The following is a 26,915-nucleotide window of genomic DNA, read 5'->3' as shown; positions in this document are numbered from 1 at the left end:
TCCTCTCTCTCCTCTATCCTCTCTCTCCTCTATCCTCTCTCTCCTCTATCCTCTCTCTCCTCCCTCCCCTCTCTCCTCCCTCCCCTCTCTCCTCTCTCTCCTCTATCCTCTCTCTCCTCTATCCTCTCTCTCCTCCATCCTCTCTCTCCTCCCTCCCCTCTCTCCTCCCTCCCCTCTCTCCTCTCTCTCCTCTATCCTCTCTCTCCTCTATCCTCTCTCTCCTCTATCCTCTCTCTCCTCCCTCTCCTCTCTCTCCTCTATCCTCTCTCCTCTCTCTCCTCTATCCTCTCTCTCCTCTATCCTCTCTCTCTCACCTCTTACTCTCCCCTCTCTCCTCTCTCTCTCTCCCCTCTCTTCTCTTCTCGGCTTCTCTTTCCAATGTTTTATGGAGCCCCTCTCTCTCAAATCTTTCTTGTTTTATGTAGAGTTCTCTCTCTCTTACCTTTTCTCTCTTTTTTCCTTTTCTCTCTCTTTTTTTTCTCATTCCATTTTTCAAATGTTAGTTGGTTTGGTAATTATTATGGAGTCTTCCCTCTAGGGGTACATCACACACAACATTTTCAGCCTTGGCAGCACTATACCCAGTGCTTTTTGAGCCCCACCATTCTTAAGGCACTTGGGGCTTCTCAGGCAGGTGTAACACCCGATGTAAAGTGTTGGCCAGGGGACTCTCATTCCCTTTTCCCAGCCAACCTCCAGAGGCCTAATTAGTTAGAAACACTCCAACCTGAGAATTCACTTCCTTCAGGACCATATCCACATGTACGTTCTATAGTGCTGTGTATTCTCTTATAATTTGAATATTATTAATTTGAAAAAAAAAGCCAATTTAAACTTCCAATGTGTGCACCTTAAACCTCACCTAAGCAAATAAAAAACCCACAATATGGACGCCACAGCCACAATAACTGTCAACCAGTTGACAACAGCTTGGCTCAAAATACAAATTGTGTGTGAATATGCAATTTATAAGATGTCACTGGCAGTGATAGATTTGTTCAGCAAAGAGACGGCTCATAAATTTTATTCGCACTGAGCCTCGATGATACTCGTGACTTGTCTGCCCTTGGTCTGTAGGAATCTATGAGCGTTGGGTTAAGCTCATCCATTCTATCGCATCTCGAGTTTGCAGAGGAGCTGTCCCTCCACCTCACTTCGCCTCTGCATTCCGAGAGAATATTTCTTTATGAAATTGGAATGACCCAGGTAAGTATTATCACTAATAACTTCTCCCCAGTGTGGCGACCCCATCACCTGCCCTGTCTGCGAATCCGCCCGCTGCTGCCGCCTGCCAATGCTGAAGATAGACAGGAGGTTAGAAGAAATTGGATAGCTATATTATAGGACGCTGATAGGATGTCAATGCTCAGACTTTTACTGCATGATGATTACTGCAATTTTTTACATTTTTTTAGAGAAACCTGTACACCTTCTTTGTGTAGTTTGCTGGTAAATAAATATCAGTATATGTTAGCCTTTTTATGTGGTTTGGCTAGTTGTGCAACTAGAGGCTAGATGTCAGAAAGTTGCATTCAACAGCCTTACTAAACATGTTCTAAGATTAAAAATAAATTACAGATCAGATATCTGATTAAAGCACAAATTGAAAGTAAGGCTTGGGAACACACGTGCAATATTTGTCATTATGAAGGATCCTTTACAATGCCTTCCAACGACAAAAAACTGCACAATGCTTGAATGAGCGATGTAAATACAGCACCGTTCTGCGCTATGAGCTCTCTCGCCTTCACTTTTATTAAGATCGTCGTCCGTGGATCCGCCAGGGTGGTCGTCGAAACGACGGACGACGAGCGCTGTACACACGCCAGATTCTCGTCTGATATCAACCCTAAGATGATTATCAGACGAGAATCATCCGACTTGTTTACGTAGACTTAGATGGTGGGCTAGCACAATGAGCTAGTCGGGCTTTTCTACTTTGGACAGTGCTGGGACGTTTCTGACAAAAGCAGAGATCCTACGGATAAACCCTTAAGTGTACTGAAGCCTGGTCAACAATGTGTGATGCGATTTAGTGGCCGAACTGTAAAGAGTACCTGTCTTGAAGAAAAAAGGGAGGTCACTAATCTTACTTTGATGTCTCGAATAGGTGTTGGATTCAAAGACTTGCAGATCTTTTTGGTGGAGAGCACTATTCACAGCATACACATTACATATGGCTTTCCACTTCCAATCTAGTATCACATAGTAGCACACAGCTGCTGGCATCCCTTGGAACATTGGCACCAACACAAATAAGGTGGCTACTCTTCTGATTAGGCTTGGTCATTAAAGGTATAGCAAAATGCCAAGCTCCCTGCTACAATTTGCAGTCCTTCTGTGCGTTTTGTGACCTCTGACTATCATGTACTGTGTCCCCCTGCTTGTTACTGCCTATGCCCTGACCTTTGTCCTGTTCCTAATTGACCATTCCTGTCATTTCAGGAACCTCACCACTACCATTGGGGTGTCCCAGTTCCCATAACCTGGGTGTCCTTCTATGTGGCAATAGTTTGTTAATGGCCATTTTCTGTATCATTATATGAAGCCAACTCTATACAGATTTGGCCTACACGAAGCCCCAACCTCAACCCTGCTAAACTATTTGTGAACAATTGCATGGGAACAATAGTTGCAAGCCAGTCCTCTCACACACCATCAGCACCCATTCTTGTGACTAAATGAGCACAAATTCTCAAACACAACAAGGCAAAGCCTTCTCAGTAGTGCGGAGACTGGTAAATCCAAAATATAGAGGGCATTTCCTATTCATAATAATCCCTGCGTTTTTGTAATGAAATATCATTTTTTTCTTTTGAAATTGCTGTCAAGGTGAGTATAGAAGCATTGGAAGTGGCCCTGAATTGGCTAAAGGGACTCTTAAGACAGTGTTTCTCAACCAGGGTTCCTCCAGAGATTACTTGGGGTTCCTTGAGCAATGAGCAGTTTCTGCCCCTTGGGTCAGACTAAGGGACACCATCTTTGGCTACCTGTAAGGGTGACATTCTTCCCAATGGCCAGCAATGTAAGAGGCATTCTTCCTAATGCCCACCACACTAATTTCCTTTGAGTTGTGGATATAGTAATTAAAGAAGGGGTTCCATGAAGATCTCAAAGTTATTTCAAGGGTGCCCCCATGTTAAAAAAGTCAGGAAACACTGCATTAGGGGATCATTCACACACGCATTTGCACTCATGATTTCATTGCTTTCATTAATTTCAGTTTTAAGAACATAAAGGAATTGATTGACCAGTGATTTGCAGTCAATAAACCTCCCTAAAACCATATGAGGTAGCCCTTTGGGCAGCACCTTTTTGCTTGTTTTAGTTTTTGCACATGCTTACATGTCCATGCGCTGAAAAGTATAGAAAACAGCTATTAGTTTTATTTCTAGATAAATAAAAGTTTACAAAATTCTAATAATCTCAATTCTGTGATACACTTAATTCTGTATTTTGTTTTACCATGTTCATTTATATTCAGGGATTTACCATCCAGCTATGAAATGGACCTCCACATTGAAATTGCATTGACATTTTACTTTTTGATGCATTTAAACAACATTTTTCATAATCCTGATCCTCTCTTCCTTTCATTCAACATTCTGAGGGATTAAAACGGTATTAAAATTCACATCGAAGCACTTATCATTCTGAAAACTTTAATTTACATTATGTACGTTAAGTAAAATTGCTATTATGTTGCCATTATGTTAATGTAGCGGTAAATGCAACTCTTGGAATGGCTTTTATTGTAAGACTGCACCTTGTTTTAATTAATTTAGTTCCTGTTTTAATTAGACTTTCAATTCCACTGATGTTTTAAACAAAACCCTCCTTTTATTGCCAAGGCTTTTAAAGCTGTATCATTTGATTAATATTTAAATTGCTGTCACATAAATTGCTTCGAGACATAGAACTCAGAAATCCCTTTGCAGAGGGACGAGCAGGTCTTAAGGAATAACTCCAGCTTGTGCCGGGCAATATAAATGGGAAATATAGCTGGTTGAAATATCATTGCTTGCTAAGGGAATCAAAGTTAGCGGTTTTAAGGATAAAATATATTCAACACAAGTTATCAAACTGCAAAGGTGCTTAAGGCATCTTTGAGTGAACCTTTTATTGGTACCAGTTTTCATGGATACATTTCTGAAGTTTCAAGATAATGCAACAATATATTTGTATTATTAAAACAGAACTAAACCCCGCAATACTCGCCTGTCCCCGTTCCTTGGCAGGGCGCCGCTTTATTCTTCTTCAACGATCTTCGGCCAACTCAATTGGCCAGACCGGGATAACATAACTGTGCAGAGTTCATTCTTTCCCAGCATGCCAGGGAAAGTCGGGATATCCTGGCACCAAAGCTGATGCTGCGCATGTGCAACACGGCTTTTTGCTAAATACCTGGAGCAATCAGGCAGATAGGATGGTTATTTGCAGAAGAGGTATCTCTTGTCCCTTTTTGCAATGGCCTGACTGATCATGGAAACTTAAAAGTGGAACTCTAGTTCCTCTTTAAAGCTGTAGCTTTTATCATCAAAAAGCTGTCCTTAAGCTCCAGTGAAGAGATGTTGTTGAGACTATGCCATCGGTCTGCTGCAGGTAGAATAAAACATTTTCTCCTCCCCTGTGATCTGAAAGCGACATTGCAACTTCGTTGCAAGTCTTAAAGCAGAACTAAGGTGCCTCCATCTTTTTCCTTTGTTTTTTGATGCAATCTTTGTCTATTTTGATTGGCAAGCCTGGATGACATAACTCCCACACAGGCTTGTAGGAATTTATTTAGTGCCAACAAGGGCAGGGGAAGTTGTGATTGCTGGACAACCTGGCATGAGCAGCTCACTTTTTTGATAGTTCCATTGAGCGATCATGCAGGTAAGAGTGATTATTGCAGAAAGGGACATCCCTGAGCATTTTTTGCATCCAAATTTTTGGAATTTCAAAAGGGTTTTACTTTTGAAAAGTGGAACCCTAGTTCCCTAATCTCTAGGTGAATAATAACCCATCCCCTTTAACGTATCATGCACATTTTTTTTTGTTAGCTTTTGAAGCATCTAGGTCTATTGCTAGCATAATTTCCATATACAGGGACTGTAATACAGATCTGTATTTCCCCTATATTGCCTTGCTTGGGCGTCACTACTGCTGTGTCTTCTTCTGGATCCCTAAAGGATCCTGCAACTGGATAACCAATAGGAAGTGCCCATGTCACACAACAATTGACATGGATATCCTGAGAATAATCCCTCCTCCTGTAAACAAAAGAACCTTCTTTGTTCTTTTGGAGAGACAAATCGATTAGGTCATTTCTAGGGTATTGTGATCCCTATAAAAGAAATGAAGTACCTGTTAGTAGTATACATAAACATTTCTTGCCTGCACTTAATGGGCCTGTTATATTAAAGCTCTCCAAGGCTGGAGAGAATACACTTTCATCAGTGAAGCTGGGTGATCCAGCAAACCTGGAATGGATTTCCTATTTGTTAGCAAATGTTTCCAATCCTGTACCAGATCCATTCCAGGTTTTCTAAATCACCCAGCTTTACTGATAAATGTGTATCCTCCTCAGTCTTGGAGAGCTTTATAAAATCAGGGCCATTATGAGAAAAAATATGATACTAGGTCCCTTGTACTGTACAGTTAATGTATGCTAAAATGAACAGTCTATAATAATATTATTCTATTGCATATCAGTTACAGCTTTCATCAGTTTATTAACCCCAAAATGCCAGTAGAAATACATGCATTGTTTTTGAGCTCTACCTTCATAAAAAATGTTTTTACAATAGTCAGCAATGTTGCAAGTTGTTAACCTAAAAGTCAGTGAGAAGCAAATGCAATACAAAATAAGACACATTTGGGGAAAAGGAAATGTAGAGTGCAGATGCTGTCCTATTTTCACCCTGTCCTAGTTTTCTTTTTTACATTCCTGCTGCATACTTCTGATGTTACATGATGCACTAACTGAAGGTTGAAGTTTCCATTAAAGGGACAATCCTCTTACAAATTTTATCTACCTGTTTTCAACCTGCCACATGGTGGCTCCAATGTACATTATGCAGGCTTGGCCCGCTGTTATCATCATCAGAAAACTCAACCTAGGAGATGCCATGCAATCATCGCCGGAGTCCTTGTAGACAGAAATGCGCTACAAAGAGGATGCAGAAAGTCCACATCACCAAGGATGAAATAAGCTGTAAACTATTTATTTAAAAATAGAAAATCAGTACACTTAGGTATTGTTTTGGGATCTTTAAAGAATAAAAAATACAGTTTGAAACCATACATTTTTATTTCACAAAACACAAATTCATGATTAATATTACAATATGAAATTGATCACTTTTGATCACATATAAAATATGATACCTTGTATTTTTAGCACTGAGTAATCTCCATCTGTAAACTGATGAAGCAGTTTATCCGTGAATTAATAAAAAGGAAAAAATCCTAAAAGCCTTTGTAAAAATGTGAGACTGAGAATGTATACAAATGTGTATGCGGATATGATGGATAGTATATGTTATGTTAAAAAAAAAAATCTCATTAGGTGGAGACCCATGTGATTAATTGGCAGCTGGCACCTTGCCAGTCACTCGCGCCACAGAGTTGGCTTTTAAAGAATTGGCATCTCTATGGGGCTGCTGCTGGTAGAAGGGACTTTTAGCGTCTAGCCCGAGGCAGTCGTTCACTGGCATGAGGAAGCGGCGTCCACAATGCAACTGCATTGCCTTTTAAAAAAAGCACAACACTCACATGTTCTTCTTGGCATTGGATACCTTGAGCTTGAGTTGGGGAAAAGGCACAATTACTGGCAAATCTCATTACCATCTGGTTTTGTATATCAGATTTGTTTGAATATTTATTACATTTCCAGACCAGAACAAGACCTTGTCAGACCACCTTTGCCAGTCTCTCCAGTCTTGAATCAGCTTTGTATCCACCGGCCATCATAACCCGCAGATTAAGTATAACGTGACCCGATTTTCCCAATAATTGGACTTCATTAAGCTGTCTCACATCAAATATTCTTTTTTTTTTTATCAATAAGCCCCATTGTCATCTCACAGTTCAGCGACGAGTCAACTCGATAGAGCCGCACAGTTGTGGCAGAAAGTTGACATTTCCAAATGTCAGGAGGTAACTCGCACCGCTAACATTTCTTGTGCATCTTATGAAACTTTCACTTTGATGTATTGAATTCTGCAAGGAAGACCAGTTGACTTTTGCCATCTGTTGTTTTTTGTCTCTGCTTCAAAGAGCTCGTAAAGCCACTGCTTGTACTTAATATAGAAGGATGCTAAGCTAAATGATGTGGTTGATGCCATCTGTCTGCCATTTTGTTCTCAAAGAGCCATGCTGATTGCTTTGTTGTGTGTAGTGATATATGGCTGATTGTCATTACAGCTAAATCTACCCCACAGCCTGCAAGATATGAAGAATAATATAATCCTAATCCGAAAACTCTCAGTTGACAAATGTGCAAAGTTTTCACTATTGCATCTGTAGTCAGTGCAGTGATTTGCTGAGCTTTGTGACCAAACATAGCATTTCCATAATATATAATTGTAAATGGTTGGATCCTTTGCCCGTAATGTTCATTTATTGGGTATATGTATGTTTATAGCAATTTATATTTAGTTTCTTCTTGCCTCTAGGGAAGAAGTAGGGTCCTTGTTTAGCACTGCAGGTTATATCTTTGCAGTGCACACCTGTCCTAATTAGAAGTACCTAAATAGACTGCTGGACCTTCAGTCACCGCTTGAGCCCTATTATGCTCCTGTCCTGAATTACTCCTGCAAATTGTTCAGATTTTGTTTGTTGCACACGGTGGCTCAGAGGTCAGCACTTTGGCCTTTGCAGCGCTAGGTCCCAGGTTCGCAGGTGGAGTTTGCAGGTTCTCCCTGTGTTTGTTTGGGTTTCCTCCGGGTGCCCCTGTTTCCTCCCACATTCCAAAAACATGCAGTTAGGTTGATTGGCTTCCCCTCAAATTGACCTTGGACTGTACTAATGACATATGAATATGGTAGGGACATTAGATTGTGAGCTCCTTTGATGGACAGCTAGTGATATGACTATGGACTTTGTAAGTGCTGCGTAATATGTTGGCGCTATATAAATACTGTGTAATAATAATAATTATTATTTTACCCTCTGTCTGGATCCTGTTTACTATTAAGGACTGAGCTGACTATTAGATTAGTTTCTACTTCTAGTTCCAACCATATGTGAATACATGAACCATTACAGCATCTATCCTGCCTGTTAATGGGCTATCTCCATTGATGACACAGTAGATCCAACAAATGATTGTTCACCTAAAATCCATATAGCTCTTATGAGTGGGGGACCCCCCTGACAAGTCATGTTGGAAAGTCATGGTAGGGAAAGAATTTTGCATTATTCAATAAATATTGGTGGGACTTTAAAGAATAAACGCTGGGCTGGATGTGTTACGCACATTTCAAAATTCAGTATTTTCCCTAAAAAGATTTTTTAAGCTGGGTGGGAGAAAACTGTGGGTGGGTGGTTACTGAAAAATGCCGGGTGGTGCGGCCAGCTAAAAGGAGCTGGAGAGAACGCTGCTCTTAGCCTGACACATACTGAAAACATGGCTCTGCTATTATCCTGGCTCAATCATGTTTGCTATGACATACCACACACCTTCTTCATAATAAAAACAATTGCCTTCTTCTCCCAGTAATATCAGAGCAGCCCAGGGGATTGGAGAAGAAGATGGCTGATCACGTTTACTCCTTTCCCGTCATCCTATCGGTTCTTGTTCATTGCTTTGTGATGGGAGCTACTTGTGTAAGAGGGAGGGTGCAATGTTAATAAAAATCTCAGGGATCTCTCTTTCTCTTACATGCAAGGAGAACATGAAACGTCTTGTCACGCAGGCCGTGCCTGAGCTTGTTCAGTGATGCCAGATTGGCAGTCCAAATTATTACAGGTTAATTAAACATGACTTATGTGTTTGCTGCATCAGAACCGGCAACCAAGCATCTATAGAAACAGGAACATTCAAACATTCTGTTATGTTTACTGGTAGAGGTGCTTTTGTTCTGCAGCAGACACAGAGAATGGTCCCTTGGGGATGGCTGTTTTAATCCTACATTAAAAGTTTACAAGATATGAATTTATTTTAATTATGTTGGGTTTCTATTATGTGTATATTATATTTGTTTGACATGTAAACATTTAATACAAGGTCATTATTCTCCCCAGAAAATGTTTTAAACTAGATGGGAAAAAGCTGTAGGTGGGTGGTGGCCCCAGAGACCCAACTCCTCACTAACTACCCAAAAACAGCCGGGTGGGTACTGAAAAGTGCTGGGTAGTGCGCCCATCCAAAAGAACATTGTAGGTGCATCCTGGATATTCAGTATGCACTGCTTGTTTGTCTTCCAAGAATGTCATTCAACAACTGTATGCTGATCTCGCCTCTTATTTTTTTCATATCACTTTTGCACCCTTTCTCTAGCTTTTAGACATAGGAAAGCCCTTGAAATATCTTTCAGAACTTGGGAAACCCCTGCTATATTTACGATATTCACAGCTTACATTATATTCAAATGGTGATCAGTAAGAAGAATTCCTTTTACATTGCTGGTCATTGGGAAATATGTCACCCTTACAGATAGCTACAAAGATCATTGGTGTCTGTTAAACTTCCCTGAAAGGCACAAATTGCTCATTGTTTAAGGAACCCCTAGCAATCTGTGTAAAAACCCCGGTTGGGAAACACCACTGTAAGATATATTCACCTTGATAACCACCTGAAATCTCCCAAAGGGGATACTTGGCTGATCCAAAATTGGAAAAAATGTCTGAGGCTTACCAGGTGTAAATGGTTTTTTGTTGTACTATGTCTGTATTTTATTGTATGTATATATACTGGAATGTTTATGATCAGATTATCCTATTTATCTTTCTTCCCTAGATCTGTTCCTTACAACCATATCATCCAACAAAGACATTCAGTTTGAGACTTGGGAGAACCAGGTAAGAAAAACACTGAAATAATTTTCTTAAGACGAACCTAATAATAACTTACGTATAAATTATTATTATTAATATTTATATAGTGCCAACATTAAACAGCACTTTATAAAGTCTATAGTCATGTCACTGGCTGTCCCTCAAAGAAGCTCACAATCTAATGTCCCTACCATAGTCATATGTCTGTAATACAGTCTTTTGGGTGGGAAGCCAATCAATCTAACTGCATGTTTTTGGAATGTGGGAGGAAAACGGAGTACCCGGAGCAAACTCACACAAACACCGGGAAAACCTACAAACTCCATGCAGATAGTGCCAGGACCTGATATTCAAACCTGGGACCTAGCGCTGCAAAGGCCAGAGTGTTATCCACTGAGCCACCGTGCAGCTAAAGTTATATATTGTGTTTAGAGGTTAAGTGGAACATTCAAACCTCAGCGCTCTTTGTCGGCAGCGCAGAGTAGCTATCCCAACCCTGAGCACAAGGTTCCCTATGCACACTTATATTGCAAAGAAGAGCAGGTTTTTCCTATAAGGTCTTTTACCTTACCTGATTATTGTGCTCATTGAGTCAGCCTCTGGTAGCCATTAGACTGCAAAGTCTTAGTCTAATGCACATCTGCTTGAAATGGAAAGTGCAGGGAAAACAATGAAAATAGTACAATGGCCATCTGACTGCATCTATTTCTGGGCTTTATAGTCAGCCTTTTACTTTACTAGCAAGTATTATAGTATTGATATAATTTATATTTATTTCAGCTTTTGAGCCATCCATGTCCACGTGATATTTAAGGGATTTGCACCTTTAGCTGCATACAAATTATGGCTGGGGTGAATTCTTTCCATTGGTAACACATTAAAAAAATAATAAATTGAACTTAATTGCTTCTAATGTAGATTTGCGTGACTTCCTTTTGAAAGCTATCACTCTGCCCTAATGCGAACATTTTACTAGGCCCTGCTGAGCTGTCAGCTGCTAAGCAGAGGACGGGGCATTCCATTTTGCCGGAATGCCGATATATATAAGCATCAGAAGCATCTCTCCTTTGCAGGCTCCCGATACGTTTAATATTCCTCTACATGTTTTTTTCATCGCTGACCCTCTTCATCTTTTTACACTAATGGCAACATGTTTCCCTGTAGAGACTTTTTCTGATTGCATTCACATTAATCAGGGCTAGGTAAAGAGGAACACATTGAGATGTGTAAAACTCAAGTGAGCCTGATTATATAACCCTTTTATTGCTGCTAGACAGCTTAATCTCTCCATCAAAGAGATGTTTTTCTTGCCAAAGAGCCCTAGGAGGCATTGCGGTAAAAGGAGGCTATTGATACAAAACTGGGAGCGGAGTACATTAAATAGTTTATTTAAAGAAAACCTGTTTTGAAAGAATTATGGAGGCCTCCAATTCTGACCTTCCCTAGAGATGTGGGTTGCCTGGCCTTCTCTGGCTATTATATTCTCTGAGCAGAAGTCAGAACTGCTGAGTTAAATAATTTTTCATGGGTCCTTAATTTGAATTGAAGAAAAGAGGTCACAGGCAGCTGGCATTTTCAGAAAGTGTTGTTAGGAGATTCTTATCTAGCCAGCGATTCCTTGCTGTGCGCCACCACTGTATAACATCCTGTTTATTCTGTTGTAGCAGCATCACTAACTTCCCTTTAGCTGTGCAGCCTGTGATGTAACTTTTTGGTATCCCCAGCACATACTCCGGGGCTGTGCACAACTAAAGGGGATTTCAGGAATAGATTGGTCCCTGGCTTCATCCTGCACTGCCATAGCCTGATAGGACTTTATAGCCTCTCAGCTTGCAGTAACCAGTTGCCTGTTGTAGTGTTAAGCTGGGCCGACCTGATGCTGGTGTGTTATTCATATTCAGTTGTCAACCTTGCATGACGGTGGTTATAATTTCAAATACATAAGTGAGGTTCAGAACTACGCAAAAACCCTTCCACATAAATTTGACAGTTCATAGTACCATAAAGGATGAATAATACTATTGGACGTTGTGAAAAAATATTAGTCTTAGAGCCCAACGCATTTCACCTGCTTAGGCTTCGGTGAGATTTTACGTGTAATTTTATTTTGGAAATGTCCTTGATTGGAAGGTATTTTCAAAGGGAGAAGGTGTGCTATCCCTAATATGGGTATGCTATTGGAAACGTTTTGCTGTTAGCTGCTGGAATGGTAATGGTAACCTCCATGATTTTCATATGAGAACGACCCTTTAAAGGTCAGTATTGCACATTAACCAATCCCAGTTAAAAAAAAAATATTTTCTGAAGGTGCGTTTATGCTGTTTTCTAGCCACACAAAACACCTTTGTTCCAGTTTTCTTCTTCGGATTCGTTGCAGTTGTTTCCTACAAGAACCACAGTTTGAGACTAAGATGTACGACCTCCTAAAAACTCCTTATCACCTTACTCACTCTGTACTATAGAGAAAACACATGTTTGAGATGCAGTGTTTTTGACTCTGTTTTATTATTATCTGTTTTATTTATTATTTGATTATTATTAAACAGGATTTATATAGCACCAACATATTATACAGCGCTGTACATTAAATAGGGGTTGCAAATGACAGACAGATACAGACAGTGACACAGGAGGAGGAGAGGAGGAGACCCTTCCCGGAAGAGTTTCTTTATTATCAGAATTGTCCTTATTAATGCATTCTTTAATATTATAATCATAATATAATTCTTTGTTTTTTGTTACAGGGAGGCAATTTCTCCGGATTCACATCCATCGTCACAAAGCCTAAAGATGCCATAGTGGTCGGACAATCCGTCTTTGCTGATTTTGGTATGTTGATAGTCGATTCCTTGTGTGAACCGTGATGCCCAGACCTATTTGAGTCAATTGGCCTGATTTATTAAAGCACTCCAAGCCTGGAGAGGATACACTTTCATCAGTGAAGCTGGGTGATCCAGCAAACCTGGGATGGAAGTTGTTTGCTTGCAAATGTTTTGAGTTTTGGACTAGATCTAATCCGGGTTTGCTGGATCACCCAGCTTCACTGATGAAAGTGTAATCTCTCGGGCATTTAATGCTATATTTATATTTATACTTATTTATACTTATACTATTTATACAAGGAAACATTGCAAGTGTGCTAAAGAATGTTCACACTGATCTGAGAACCCCTGATGACGAGAGAAATTCCTAAGCACACACTGTGGTTTGTTGATGATTCTCGCATGCAGAACTTCTGAGATTAAAATCATTCTAATAAATAAAGTATAACCAGAGGGAGAGGAAGGTACACAGCACAGACTTTACAGAATCCACACTCCATGATCGTATGAGGTGCCCAGGACATGGCTGCAGATTAGAATTAAAATGAGGGTAAATAAGTGAGTAATAAGTTACTTTGCTGCATTTCTCTGATGTTAGAACTTCTGATAATACAAGGTACTTTCCAAATATGTAGGAGTGTGCAATTTTTTCCTTTTCCTGCCATGAAGCAGTGTTCATACCTGGGAGGCCAATCTCCAAGACCAAACACCAGGTTGGGCATCTGTATTTGAGCCTTTTTCAATCTGTTGTATTGTAGCAGTCAGTCTGGGTGAAGGAAAGGCAGCTAATCAATGTGCTGTATGGAAATGTGGCGACATAAAGCATTCTAAAAAGAAAAGAGAGGAGAAGGAATACCTATTAGCCAACTACTTCTCTTTCACTGTCCAGTTAGCAGCCTGTGGAGATGACACCACTGCATTCCTTCACTGTAACAGAAAATGTGTTGTCACCCACCAGTCTGTGCTTTATCATAAGGCTGCATACACATATGCAGTAATCGTGAAAGATCCTTTTCAATGAAAAACGACCTCATCATATCAACCTAAAACATTGTAAAAGAATTACAGGTTCCCTATCGCAGCTTTTTTCTTTCTTTGCTGCTTTTAAGAGTTCTGCAGTAAGAAAAACAAATTTTGCTTTTAAAAGCATCACCATACAGGAAAAGAAAGGTTTGCAAAGGGCCTGAGGTGTTTTTTCAGTAGGGTGAAAGTGTCAGAGGATTGGCGGAGACTTTCTCGCCTCGCCGCTCTACGTTTCCTTCTATAAAAATGGGTTTTTCTTTCTTTATTGCTGCCCTCAAGTTGTTATGAAGCCGAATGACTTATAAGAAACAATTCTGGAGTGGATGCCAGCTCTCTCTTGTTTTAATCTGAACCCTGACAAGTATGACGGGAACATAGCTGAGGTCACCGGCGCTGATAGATTGTGTGCGTTATTAAGTGCAGCCTCCGCTTTATTGCTGCACATGATGAAGTTCTTGTAAGCCGTTCTTTCTGTAACGCAGGAAAGGAAAAAAAAATCAATGTTTGGTGAGCCAGCCCTCCTGATTTCATCTCGCCAGGTCTGCTCACCCTTTACTCCCGGGCGTATTTAGAAAGGCACAGTTAAAGAAAGCCTGTCACAACTGGGAAATCCAAAGTATATAAAAATGTATAAGCAGAGATTACCTTCAGTGCAACCCTAAGTCACAAACATTGATGGAGACATGTAGGCAGCTGAGTCCCTTCAGACCTGCCATGTCAATCCGCACGGCTGACGGCTCCCAGGCCCATGGCAGACCGCTGCTTGGAGAGGCAAATCACACCACGGTAAACAAGTTTTGCACGCAGCCACAGGCACAGTGCAGATCTTCAGGCCACAACTGCACGACCAAACCCATCATGTTGCTTTTACTATTTTGTTCATCCATCCACAAAAATTAATATTAATAAACTGTCACAGACAGTGACATAGGAGAAGGGGAGGACCCTGCCCTGAAGAGCTTACAATCTAGGAGGTGGGGGAAATATCACACAATAGTAGAGGGGATAAAGATTGGTGGGAAGTAGTGATGGTTTAAGAGACAGAAGAAGGTGTAGGTGAGTTTAAAAAGATGTGTTTTGAGGGCTCTTTTAAATGAGCAGAAAGTAGGAGTAAGCCGAAAAGGATAAGGAGGACCATTCCGGAGAGTCGGACAGCTCTAGAAAAGTCTTGGAGCCATGATGAGGTTATGAGTGAGGAAGGCATTAGTAGGTCATTGGACGAGCGAAGAGAGCGGCCAGGGGAGTATTTTTCTATCAGGTCAGAAAGGTAAGTGGGACAAGAACTGTGGAGGGATTTTAAGGCAAAGCCTGAATTTAATTCTAATGTGAAATGGAAGCCAATGAAGAGGACTACAAACAGGCAGCAGAAATGGAGAGGTAGGAAGGATGGATGAGTCTGGCTGCAGCATTCATAATAGATATCAATATACGGGGACGTCCATACACACCCTAGATTTTTGCACTACACAAGCACAGCTGTTTGTGTTGTGTGATAATCACACAACTGTGTATACATAATGTGTATACATAACCTGTTGATAACACAAGAGTTGACCATAACAGGAGAAGCAGCAGACTGATGAGCTCTGCTCCCATTACACTTTCCTGTCACCTCATGTTTCTGGTAAGCACCAGATCACTGCAGCACTGATTTCTTGTGCGGCTTCTTTCTCTTCCAGTCTAAACTTTGCCACTGTAGGTTGCTGTTCGATCAAAATGCAGGCACTTACACTGTTGGCATTTACAGCTAAATTTTATGCAGATGTAAAACAAACAGGGCAGCTGTGTAATCAATAAAACATAACTAAATGTATTTTTTGTAAAACCAAGCGGTGATGGTATTTGAATTTGACTTGGTATTAGCCTCCTGCAGAAATGGAAGCAGTACAAGGAGCCGATGCATTCATGTGCTGACATTAAAATGGAAATAAAACAAAAAAAAAAATACACACTCTTTTTTACTTCTACAGAGAAAAAAGAAGATGGAGACACTGTCCTTGTTTGGGTCCCACACCAGGACAATGGCAGATTCCAGGACGGCGTGGGACCCAAACAAGGCCGGGTTCCTCTGCCTTCTTTATTCCTTTGGCTACGTCACCTGATCTCGCACTGCACAGGCATTAGGTTGGGTGTCGTATACTGCTTTAAATGGGAAGAAAAAAGTACCTACTGCGCATGCATTTTTCCTCATTACAGGAAAAAGCCCCTTCTGCGTGAGTAGGAGCAGCCAGAAGCCTCCTTTGATACTTGACATGGTAATTCCATGAGGCTCTGCCTTTCTGCTCTGCCATGGCAATAAAGAGAGGAGAGGGGTCTTTTTTTTAATAATTCAATTTCAAAAATAAAATAATTGATTTTCACCTTACAAAGTGAGAGATGAGCACAGTCCTGTGCTGCTTTGTCTTTCACTGTCCAGCCAGGGTGGGTCCAGTGGTGGGTAGAACTATGCTGGCCATATTTGGCCATTAGTTTTTTTAATTAAAGGTGAAGTTATACAAATTTGCTTTTAATAAAACAAGTCCTGAGAACAGCCTATCCCCTGCCAGCCGAGAATGACTCATTCTGCAAAGGACTGACACCCCCACCTTCCAGCTGAAGTAAACTTGCAGTCTATGTAACTTATGCTCTTCTGACTGGAGAGCCCTGACGTAGTGTTCCAGACTTCTTCAGAGAGACCACTGCTTTATGCAGGGAGAAGGAATCTCACACTGGTTTCTGCAGAAAACAAATTTCAATTTGACACCTGGAATGTATTTTGGTACTGTAGGCTTCCTAAATATCCCACTAAAACAACTCGGTGGACAAGGTGACAAAGCTGCTTCAGGATTCCAGTGCAGAAAGAACTTTGTTGTCACTCTATTAAAAGTGTAAAAATAAAGATTCTGCTAGTAAGGTCGGTAACTATAGCATCATGTCACATTTTATGATTTCCATATGTCCACTTTGAAGCCAGTTGTGTATTGATTTCCTACCTCCATATATTTCTTTAGCTCTTTTTGCTAATGTGTGGTGAAAAAATAAAGATGTCTGCCACATTGTTTGTCGCAGTGAAGGGGGGTCAAAGACTGGTAACGTTCGCCCATGTACAAAGCATTCTTAGCCATAATAGTGTGAAAGGAAATGTTCAAATGTTAGCTGAGCCTACAATTTATATGATAAAATATGAATTTATTCACATCGTCTCCTTAATAACATTCACAATTATATTCATCAGTATGTACAGCACACATCGGAAAGTGTTTCTGCAGACTGGGAAAACCTAAAAAGTAATTATAAAGCCCACAGGTGCTGGTATTAAACGCGGAATATTTATCATTCCTGACGACAAATCCCTTAAGAAGCATTTACAAAGTCGCTGTTTTTTTTGGGGGGGGGAGTGGTCTTTTTTATTTAAGATATTTTTCAAAGCATTTATTTTGAATTGTGCCCTTAAAAAAGATCTTAGCTTCAATGTGAAATATTAAAACCATGTTAACAATTCTGCTGAGAATTTTAAATAAAGAGGCAGAGAATTCTTTAATATAGTTACCTTGGCTTGCAGGAATTGCACTGTAGGTTTCCTTCAATGTTACCCACATTTCTGAGTGCCAAAAACATTTTTGGGAGAGTGGGGAAATATTAGAAGCTCTGTAAGGTTTTTATTTCCCCATGCATGTTCTGCAAGTGTCAGGGTCTTTGCATGCAGAAAATGCGGGATAGCTCGAGGGGTGTAGTCCAAGTGACACCAGGTCTTCACTTGGACACCCTGCAAGGAGTGATGGGCCAAAATAGGGCAGAGTTTTACTACAAAAAGTACAGGTATTCTTACCTGTCTGATTGTCGTCCCATCTATCAAAATTGAGTTGCGCTTGTGCAACCCTTGGCTGCCATCCCAGCATCATCTGCGGGTGCTGGTACAGAATAAACGTCATCCTAGCCTGGCCAATTAAGATGGCCAAACAGCGAAATGCGTAAGTGAAAAGTTGTCAGCGGCAGACCAAGGACAAATGAGTATCCCCAGGATTTAGGAAATGAAGCCCTGTTAAATTTGTATTTCCTTAGACATGTTCTCTAAGTGTCAGGGTCTTCAAAGCCAGGTAGCGCAGGATCACCTGAGGCGCAGAGTCTTATAGACACTAGGTCTTCACAAAGCACCCTGCAAAGGGTGATGGGCCAGTATCCTAGTTGCTTGTGCAGCTGGGTTTTGTTGCAAAGAATACTTGGCAAATCTGGCTTCCTCAGGGGGTGTCAGTACTGCATGAACTCCCATGCAACTACATGAAACATTATGTATGGAAATGAATTAAAAAAAAAAAAAGTGGTATGGGTAGGCACAACAGCAATTGGACACCCCAGATAAGGTGAACGCTGTGACCGACAAGGAAAGAGATGGATTTGCTTGCCAAATTTTCTAGCAATCTCAATGACAACAAAAAAATGTCCATCAGGCAGGGTTTTATTACAGAAAGGTAAAGGTATTCTTATCTTCTTGATTGTCCCATCTATCATTTTTTTTTTTATATCAAAAATGTAATTCAGGTTTACTTGAAGCCAACACATTTTGGGAGGGGGTTAATAAGTCCTTCATGAGGGTTTGGAACATGCTGAGTAACTTCTATATTAGGTAACAAAAATGTACACCAGAAAAAAACTCATAAACTGTTCTCCAAGATAAGCTTTTGATGGATCAAACTGTTGCCATATCCCAAAGTAGAGAATAAATACCAAAGGCGTAAAAAAAAAACACAAATACATTAATAATGACAATCTTTATAGTTCAAACATCAGTTGCACATCATATGAATGGTTAAAAACAAATAATGTGGTCACTATGGGAAACGTGACGTATTTCGTGGGTGAAACCGCTTCCTCAGGGGATGGATATTCACATAACAGGTCAAAACAGCCAGTAGCCTGATGAATAACTCGGGAAGAACACACACAAGTGCACCAACAGTAATATCATCAGTACTGGATAATGTCAGCAGTATAGGCCCAAGCACAGTACAGCCCAGCAGTACAGCTGTAGCTTGGGCTGATCCTGCATCCACATAGATTTACAACTGACAGGCACGCCCTGGCGATTTTTGTTTTTGTTTTGTTTTGTTTTTTAAGGAAATTTCCTACTTTTTCGCTTCCTTTTTTGCCCTTTTGGTATTAAAAAATCTGCACCAATGACTGGATAAATCTACTTCTTGCCCATCCTCTCCCTTGCCTCAGAGTCTAGACAGTTCCCACAGACACTACAAATTCTTGTGGAAAGCCTTTTCAGAAGACTGGACACTGGTATAGCTGCAAAAAAGGACCAATTACATGGTTCTGGAATGGAATGCCCACCAAGCTCATATACTGTGGGGTGTGATGGTCAGGTGCCAACATTTGCTTGCAAGAATTACCCCACCTGCTCCTGTTAGCCACCCTAAGCGCCACGTCTGAAAACTCTAAACATGTTCAAATTACAGCAAAGGGAAAATACCCCACTGTGTGAATAGAAGGCCTTCGTCTACAGACATTTTTATGTACAAGAAGTATAATTAATTTCCTGATAAATAAAGAGAGCAACCTTATCAAGAAATGATTATCCCGGCTGTCCACTCAGATAAATGTTATCGTGCATGATGTAATATTTCAGTAGCCAAGAAATATGGCTCTGTTACTTTTTTGGAGCAGCAGAGTTTTCCGCCATCCCCTTATCTCTTTGATAAATGGCAGGAATATAATTAGTTTACTCAAAGCAATAAAACTTATAATGATTTCCCTAAGTAAACGGAATGACACCTTGTGCGTACAGGAGCCCGGCTCTGGGGCATATACAGAAAGTATATTGATTCTGCGCTGGGGTCAATATTGTGTTTCTATATATTCTGCCACTTACATGTAGCTGCAGGGGAGTAACAGCATAATTCAATTACGTTTAATAACCCAGCACAACTGCTGCTACTTTTAACCTGTTTTGAATTGCTTTATGTTGTGCTATTACAAAACGCACCTTGTGTTTTTAAAAGCAGGCCAGGAAGTAATTTTACAGATCTATCTATCCATCTACCCATCCATCCATGGATGGTGTTTGGTGTAGGACAAGGGTGTCAAACTCTGGCCCCAGGGGCCAAATCTGGCCCCCAATGTCCTTTTTTATTTGGCCCCAAAAGGAATTCCAAGTATGAACTGCAGCTGGCCCGCCGCTACATTGAAATAGCGCCGCTACTACAATTCCCGGCATCACTCGTGTCTGTAGACCAGCGGGCTCTCTGCCTTTGCGTGGCCCCGCATTGGACTGTTCTTTAGACACAAATAATGCCGGGAATTTTAGTAGCGGCGCTATTTCAATAAAGAGGGAGTTTCAGTTTTCATAAGATTTAGCTCCGCATTGGCCGCGTCTGGCATTTCCAGCACTCCCCCTCCGCTGTACTTTACCTTGCTACTCCAAGGCATGGACTGGAATGGTTGGATGATTTTCATAGAAGAATATTGTTAATATTGTTGGCCTGTGCAAAAATGTTACCATTGGAATTTAACTTGGAAGGCAACAAATAGAGAAAGAGGCATAAGATTTTTTCTTAAATAAAATTAAAAAAAAAAATCAGGGTTCTCCCAAGGCACTTTTAGCTGGGCGCACCACCCGGCACTTTTCAGCCCTCACCCGGCTGTTTTTGGGTGGTTACCAAAGACTTTGTTCACAATACAGGGGCTGCCACCCACCTAAAATTTCTTCCCACCCGGCTTGAAAAATTTCTGAGTTGAGCACTGAAAATGTATGCCTCATTCTGTATTATAAGCTTGTTCTGGATTAAATGTGAAGCAAAACCTCTTTGTTTTCATAAAAAAAAGGTTTATATCTAATGAGAAGGAAACATTTCCTCAATTTTTTTAATAGATTTCAAGGTTGGCCCGGGATTTTGTCCAAGTTTTTAATTTTGGCCCTCTGTGTATTTGAGTTTGACACCTCTGGTGTAGGGCATCCTACTTTAGATATTGCATTTTGCAGTGGCAAATATATATATTATTTATTCTTAATATGTAAATGTAATGATTAGATAAAAATAAATTTCCTCTTAAAAAAAATTGGAATCCGGCCAGGGGTCAAGCTGCAGTTCAGTTTTTGTTGCAAGGTATACTTGGCAATCCTGTCTCCCCCTGGGGTGTCAGGACTGCATGAACTCTCATGCAATTACATAGAAAGTTATGTAGAGATGTGAATGCAAAAACAAAAGTCATGGGCCAGCACAGCAGCTATTAGATACCCCAGATAAGCTGAAGGCTGTGACCAACAAGAAAGGAGATAGATTTGCATTGTCTTATTTTCTACCAAGCTCAATGACAAAAATGATTTGTAGAACTAAAGTTCCACTTTAAAAATCTTCCATCAGGCAGGGTTTTATTACAGAAAGTGACAGGTATTCTTACCTGCCTGGTTGTTGTCCCATCTATCAAAATTGAGTTCACCATTGGTGGCCAGGATACTTGGCACGTCCTGACATCCTCTTCAGGTGCCGGTACTGAATGAACCTCATCCTAGGCTGGCCAGCTTATATGGCTGAAGAGCGAAATGCGTAAGTGAAGGGAAAAATTGTCACCGCCAGAACGGGAGCAAGTGAATATCCCTAAGGTTTAGTTCAGCTTTAGGAACAATTTAGATAACTATCCTCCTTTCACCCAGCTCAACAGCAAGGACTATGGTGGGCATTGTTGCTCTATAGCAATACCTAAAATAAAAAATCTGAAGTCATGAGCAGCTGGTCAGTGCTCCCTGCAGGTCCGACATTTAAAGTCTGATTTTCAATCTTGACTACAGAGGGCCTTTACCTTCCTCTGGTCACCTGGTTAACAAATGGACTGTAATAAAGAATGACACAGCTGCATAAAGCCTGTGATTCCTCTTTGTGAAGAATATGTTCACATTACATAAAGAACATTGGATGTCTATTATGGTGTCATTGAAATAACTGAATCCATTAGAAGATTTCTGTGAGTGCCGTAATGGAATTCGCCTTCTTAAAGCTGCATTTCCCATCCATTAACCCCATATTAGTAATGGGTACTTCCCTTCATAGCGATGTTTTCTTCTTCCATGTGCAGAGATCTGCACTTCTATTAATTTATAGAGTTAAAGCGTCTGTCTTTAAAGGGAATGTATAATATATAAATCTACTGTTTTCATTACGATAAGGTCATATGTCAGTAGGCTTTCTCTCACTGTATCTTGATGTAAACCACATCAGACAGCAGTCTTTGTGTTCCGGGTATTGAACAACCTAGACAGGGTTTACAGAGAAAAAAGAAAGAATACATCCCGGAGGTTTACAGCCCTTTTTCCAGTCTATCCATTTCCCATTTTCTTTAATATTTTATTGACTTAAAAAAAGACCACCACAGCAGTTGCATAATTGGACCTTTAAGCGGCCGCCATTCAGAAAATCCAATTGTGCCAAATATACCTTCGTACTACTGGTTTGTTTGGGTGTTCATAATGGATGTAAGCATACAATATGGTGGTAGTTTCAGTGTTCATAATGGATGTGATTATACATAGTGAAGGTAGCTCAGGTGTTTTTCCAATGGATGTAATTATATATGATAGGAGTAGTTTAGATGCTTCTACTGGGTGTAATTATATAAGATAGAAGTAGTTTATACAGGATGTTGTTATACACGATGAAGATACTTTAGGTGTTTATATTGGATGTAAATGTACAAAATGGAAGGAGTTTAGGTGTTTATATTAGATTGATGTCTAGTGATGGAGGTATTTAGGTCTTTATATTAGAGTATCTTTTAGTTTTGTTTTTATGGGACTTTCAGGGCAGCTTTTACACTCATATTGTTAAAAATACATTATTTATTACATTGAGTATACACCAATTACAAAAATTTTTTGTTTAAATATAAAATACAAATTTACATACACATTTCCATTTTTATAAAATAAACATTTGTGTCCTTTGTCTTTTACGTGTTTTGCCATCAGGCTTCTTCAGAAGGACATTTTCTTTTTGAAATTGTGCATTATCTAGATCTCATTTGTATGGACTGATGTTCTTCAAGTGTATATAATCATCCATTTCCAATAGTTTCTTAAAATGTAAATTTAAGAAGTTGTGTCTTTTTCACAGATACATTTAAGAAATAGTGTCTTTTTCACATACAAATAGCTGACAAATTGAACTTTAGAAGTCCAGTCCATCACCTCTTTAAAATGGTATTCACCATCTTGTGTTTATAGGGTAAAAAACATAAATGATACTCGGTGGTTACAAGAGAGGAGCTCAACTTTCAATGTATGCGTGTCTAACAGCAGCCTTGATGGAAACCCCTTGTTCCTCATCTCCTGCTCCGTCCTGGAGGTAGTTTAGGTCTTTAAAATGAATTACAGTGTACCAGATGAATGTAGTTTAGGTCTTAATATGGATAGAATTGTACAAGATGGAGGTAGTTTAGGTCTTGATAACCAAAGAAGTATACAAGATAGTGGTAGTATAGGGCTTTATAACAGATAGAAGTATACAAGATGGTGGTAGTATAGGGCTTTATACCAGATGTAAGTATATAATATGGTGATAGTATAGGGCGTTTATAAAAGATAGAAGTATACAAGAAGGTGGGACTTTAGGTCTTCATAATAGATAGAAGTATACAACATGAAGGCAGTTTAGGTTTTTCTAATGTAAAAAGTATACAAAATAGAGTTGGTTTAGTTCTCTATTATAAAAGTGTACAAGATGGGGATAGTTTTCGTTTAATGATTGAAAGTATGCAATATGGAGGGAGTTTAGACCTTTCTATTGATTGAATGTATACAACATGAAGATACTTTAGGTCTTTATAAAAGATGAAAATTGCATAGGTCCTCATAATAGATAGAAGTATACAACATGAAGGCAGTTTAGGTTTTTTTAATGTAAAAAGTATACAAAATAGAGATGGCTTAGTTCTCTATATTAAAAGTGTACAAGATGGAGGTAGTTAGTTTTCTTTTAATGATTGAAAGTATACATGATGGAGGTAGTTTAGACCTTTATAATGATTGAATGTATGCAACATGAATATACTTTAGGTCTTTATAAAAGATTGAAGTTGTAAAGGTCTTCATAATAGATTGAAATATTCAAGATGGAGGTAGTTTAGCTCCTTACAATGGATAGAAGTATATAAAATGGAGGTAGTTTAGGTTTTTTAATGAATTAAATATGTAAGATTGAGGTAGCTGGGGCATTTATAACGCTTGAGGGTACACAACATTTAAAATAAATGGTTCAGGTTTCTAGAATTGCATAGCGTTGTGCAAAATGGAAGTAGTTTAGGTCCTTTATAATAAATGAAGGTGAACGAGATAGAGATGGATTAAGTCCTTATAACAGTCGGAAGTACAGACGATAGAGGTAGTTGAGATGTTTAATATGGGTTCAAGAATCCAAAAAAGAATTAGTTCACCTTCTTTCTATAGATGGATGTAAACATTATAGAGGTAGTTAAGCCTTTTGTTAATTGGAAGTATTTATTATGAAGGTATTTCAGCTCTTTTGGTCTTTCCAAGCAATCCTCTCTCCTTTCTTTCTCCTTAAGCCTCCATATGTTTATCTTTACTGAAGAAAGAAGTACAAAAATACCATTAGCAGATGTATAACGCTCCCTACATTCCCAGTCTGCATACATAATTACGAGCTCCCCACGACACAGAGTTTGTTGGCAGGCAGTATGATGAAAAGCCTTGCCTCGGAGTGTATTTTACGCTCCAGATTGATGCATTACCGGCATTACAGAACAATGTAACGGAGCCGGGGGAACACAGTCTCTTTCATCCTCCCTAGACTTTGTGACATGAAATTGCCATAAATAGCTGGATGAGTGATTAAAGTGAGAAGTTGGATACTGATCTCATTGAAGGCACTCTTATATCTCCTGTTTGTCAACCACTATTTACTCGTTACATATTTGTGTTGCCATGGAGATTGGAACTCTCGTTACTCCAAGACATGTTCTTCTCCATATGGAGCTCTAAACATGTAGAGTCGGTAAATATGCACACATTGGAAAGAGCAGGTAAAGAGTTATTACCAATAACACTCCTCCAGTGTTTGTGTTATTACAGCCTCAAAGGGTGACTGCACTTTTATTGAAATTCCTGTACCCTACGTACTTCCTGTACATCCTTGGTAAATAGTAGGAGAGACCACAGATAGAGAAGTCTGAAATTCTGGCTGCTGTGGTCTGCTGAAGGTCCTTGGTATTCCATTATTACAACACAACATTGGGTGTGTTACAGACCCAGCCATAAGAAATAATCACCATCTAGGGTTTATATGCCAGGTTTTGGATGGAAATGGAATTTTGCTCAAATTTCGCCCAACACTGCCTGATTTATTAAAGCTCTTGAAGACTGGAGACTATCATGGGGGAACCTAGGTGATCCAGCAAACCTTGAATGGATGTAATTAATAAAACATTTTCTAACTAATAGCAAATTCTTTTTAGTCTTTTTTTAATTCCTGGTTTGTTGGGTTTTTCCAGGATAGTCTGCATTCTCCAGTCTTGGAGAACTGCAATAAATCAGGCCCAGTGTCTCTTCTGCACTGGCGCCCTTTATTTTTTTTCTCCAATGGAGAACCAATCCATCTGCCATCATTTTGGCCCATATGTTTAGATAAAATGGTACTGAAGGTCTTTATCTCCAACACGGCCATTTGAAGGATTTTCAATTTGAGGGTTTAGCTTTAGTCAACATGAAACTGCTTCTGGGTCCAATATACGTGATAACACTAACATACCTATTGTTTTAAGCAAAAGCATTTCTAGATACACACAATATACCTGCGTATTAAGGTTTAAAAGGTACAACACCAGAGAACATCTGATTGTCTTAAGGATACTGAAAGGAATTTTTTTCCCCTGTTGGAGTAAATTGAACCATGTTCTATGAGGGTTTTTTTGCCTTCTTCTGGATTAACTTTGTAATTCTGTTTCCAGTATTCTCCAGAATTCCAGTATTTCTTTTTTAAACTGGGTGGTAAGACGCTGTAGGTGTAGGACCAGTTTCCAGTAACGGGTGGTTTTTGAAGTGTCGGATGTTCCGCCTGGCTCAAAGGGGCTGGAGAGAACACTGTGTTTCTCTCTGTAACATTCAAGTTGTCTGGTATGTTTTTTTTTGTCTCTAGACATTGAACTCGATGGACTTGTCTTGTCTTTTTTAACTTATGTAATTCTTAACTTTATGTAATTCTGTAACTTTTAATTAAACGTGTAATGGGCTGGTATAAAAATGTGACCTCATAAACACGCCCATTAAAGTCAAATTGACAAATTCTCTTTAAAGACTATTTTTTCGACCCTCCTATACTATATCCTCTGCTGCTCTATTGGTCCTAGAATAAACACCGCATAAGCTCTAGGTTGTAGGGTGTGGCAGTTGGCCACTAAGCCCAAATTGCATTCTGGTTGGAATGACTTTCTGTCACCCACCTTGTAGCACCTAATACTACATAGTGAGGGGAAGGTGGATCTAGAAAGGAGCCTTAAAAAAAAGACTCTTAATTAGGCGAAGTGACAAAGAGCATTGAGGTTATTATGCCAGTGGTGTTGGGGCATGTGCAGCTTGGCACATCACAGATTATTTTCAATCATACCCATTCCCCAATACTTTTCCATCAAGGACAAAAAAAGAATTGAATGGTCCAAAAGCAGAAACTTTAAAGTAGAACCTTGCTTTGCTTCATATCCTGCTACACATTCACATATTAATTTTCTCTAATATTCTAGCACTCATAAAGACCTGCCTGACTGATAACATTAACAATGGACACCTTGTGCTGGATTTTTTAATTTAAAAATGTAAATGGCTGATCTGTTCACTGTCATATACGCACATAAATATCGGTTTTAAGAGACAGGCGGCACTATGCTAGGAAAGCTAAGATTGGTCACGTGGTTTATTACTCTTATTGTTCATGCATTACGTGTTTTACTGCAACCCAGATTCTCCTTCAAGAGAATCTCTAGTCAGCCCTCTTTGCTATATAACATAACTCCCATCATCTATTCTGTACAATGGCTCAGCATTGTTCCGGCACCCTTATCTCTCATTATCCACTGCAGGCTGTGTTTGAAAGCAATGAGAGT

The 26,915-nt window shown here is 39.7% G+C and overlaps 1 protein-coding gene across 1 annotated transcript in view; it reads left to right on the top strand.

The window, feature by feature from the left end:
• The window catches only part of ITFG1 (integrin alpha FG-GAP repeat containing 1), a 161,101-nt gene that overhangs the window by 34,307 nt on the left and 99,879 nt on the right, over nt 1-26,915 (top strand). The window contains exons 7-8 of the mRNA XM_072422463.1: nt 9,944-10,005; nt 12,726-12,810. Of these exons, the coding sequence (XP_072278564.1) occupies nt 9,944-10,005; nt 12,726-12,810 (147 nt within the window). The remainder of the gene's footprint in view (nt 1-9,943; nt 10,006-12,725; nt 12,811-26,915) is intronic.

Source organism: Pyxicephalus adspersus, chromosome 9 (genome assembly GCF_032062135.1).
Source record: "Pyxicephalus adspersus chromosome 9, UCB_Pads_2.0, whole genome shotgun sequence".
NCBI lineage: Eukaryota > Metazoa > Chordata > Amphibia > Anura > Pyxicephalidae > Pyxicephalus > Pyxicephalus adspersus.
The sequence above is the reverse complement of the archived record's forward strand: the minus strand, read 5'-3'. Positions and strand labels throughout refer to the sequence as shown.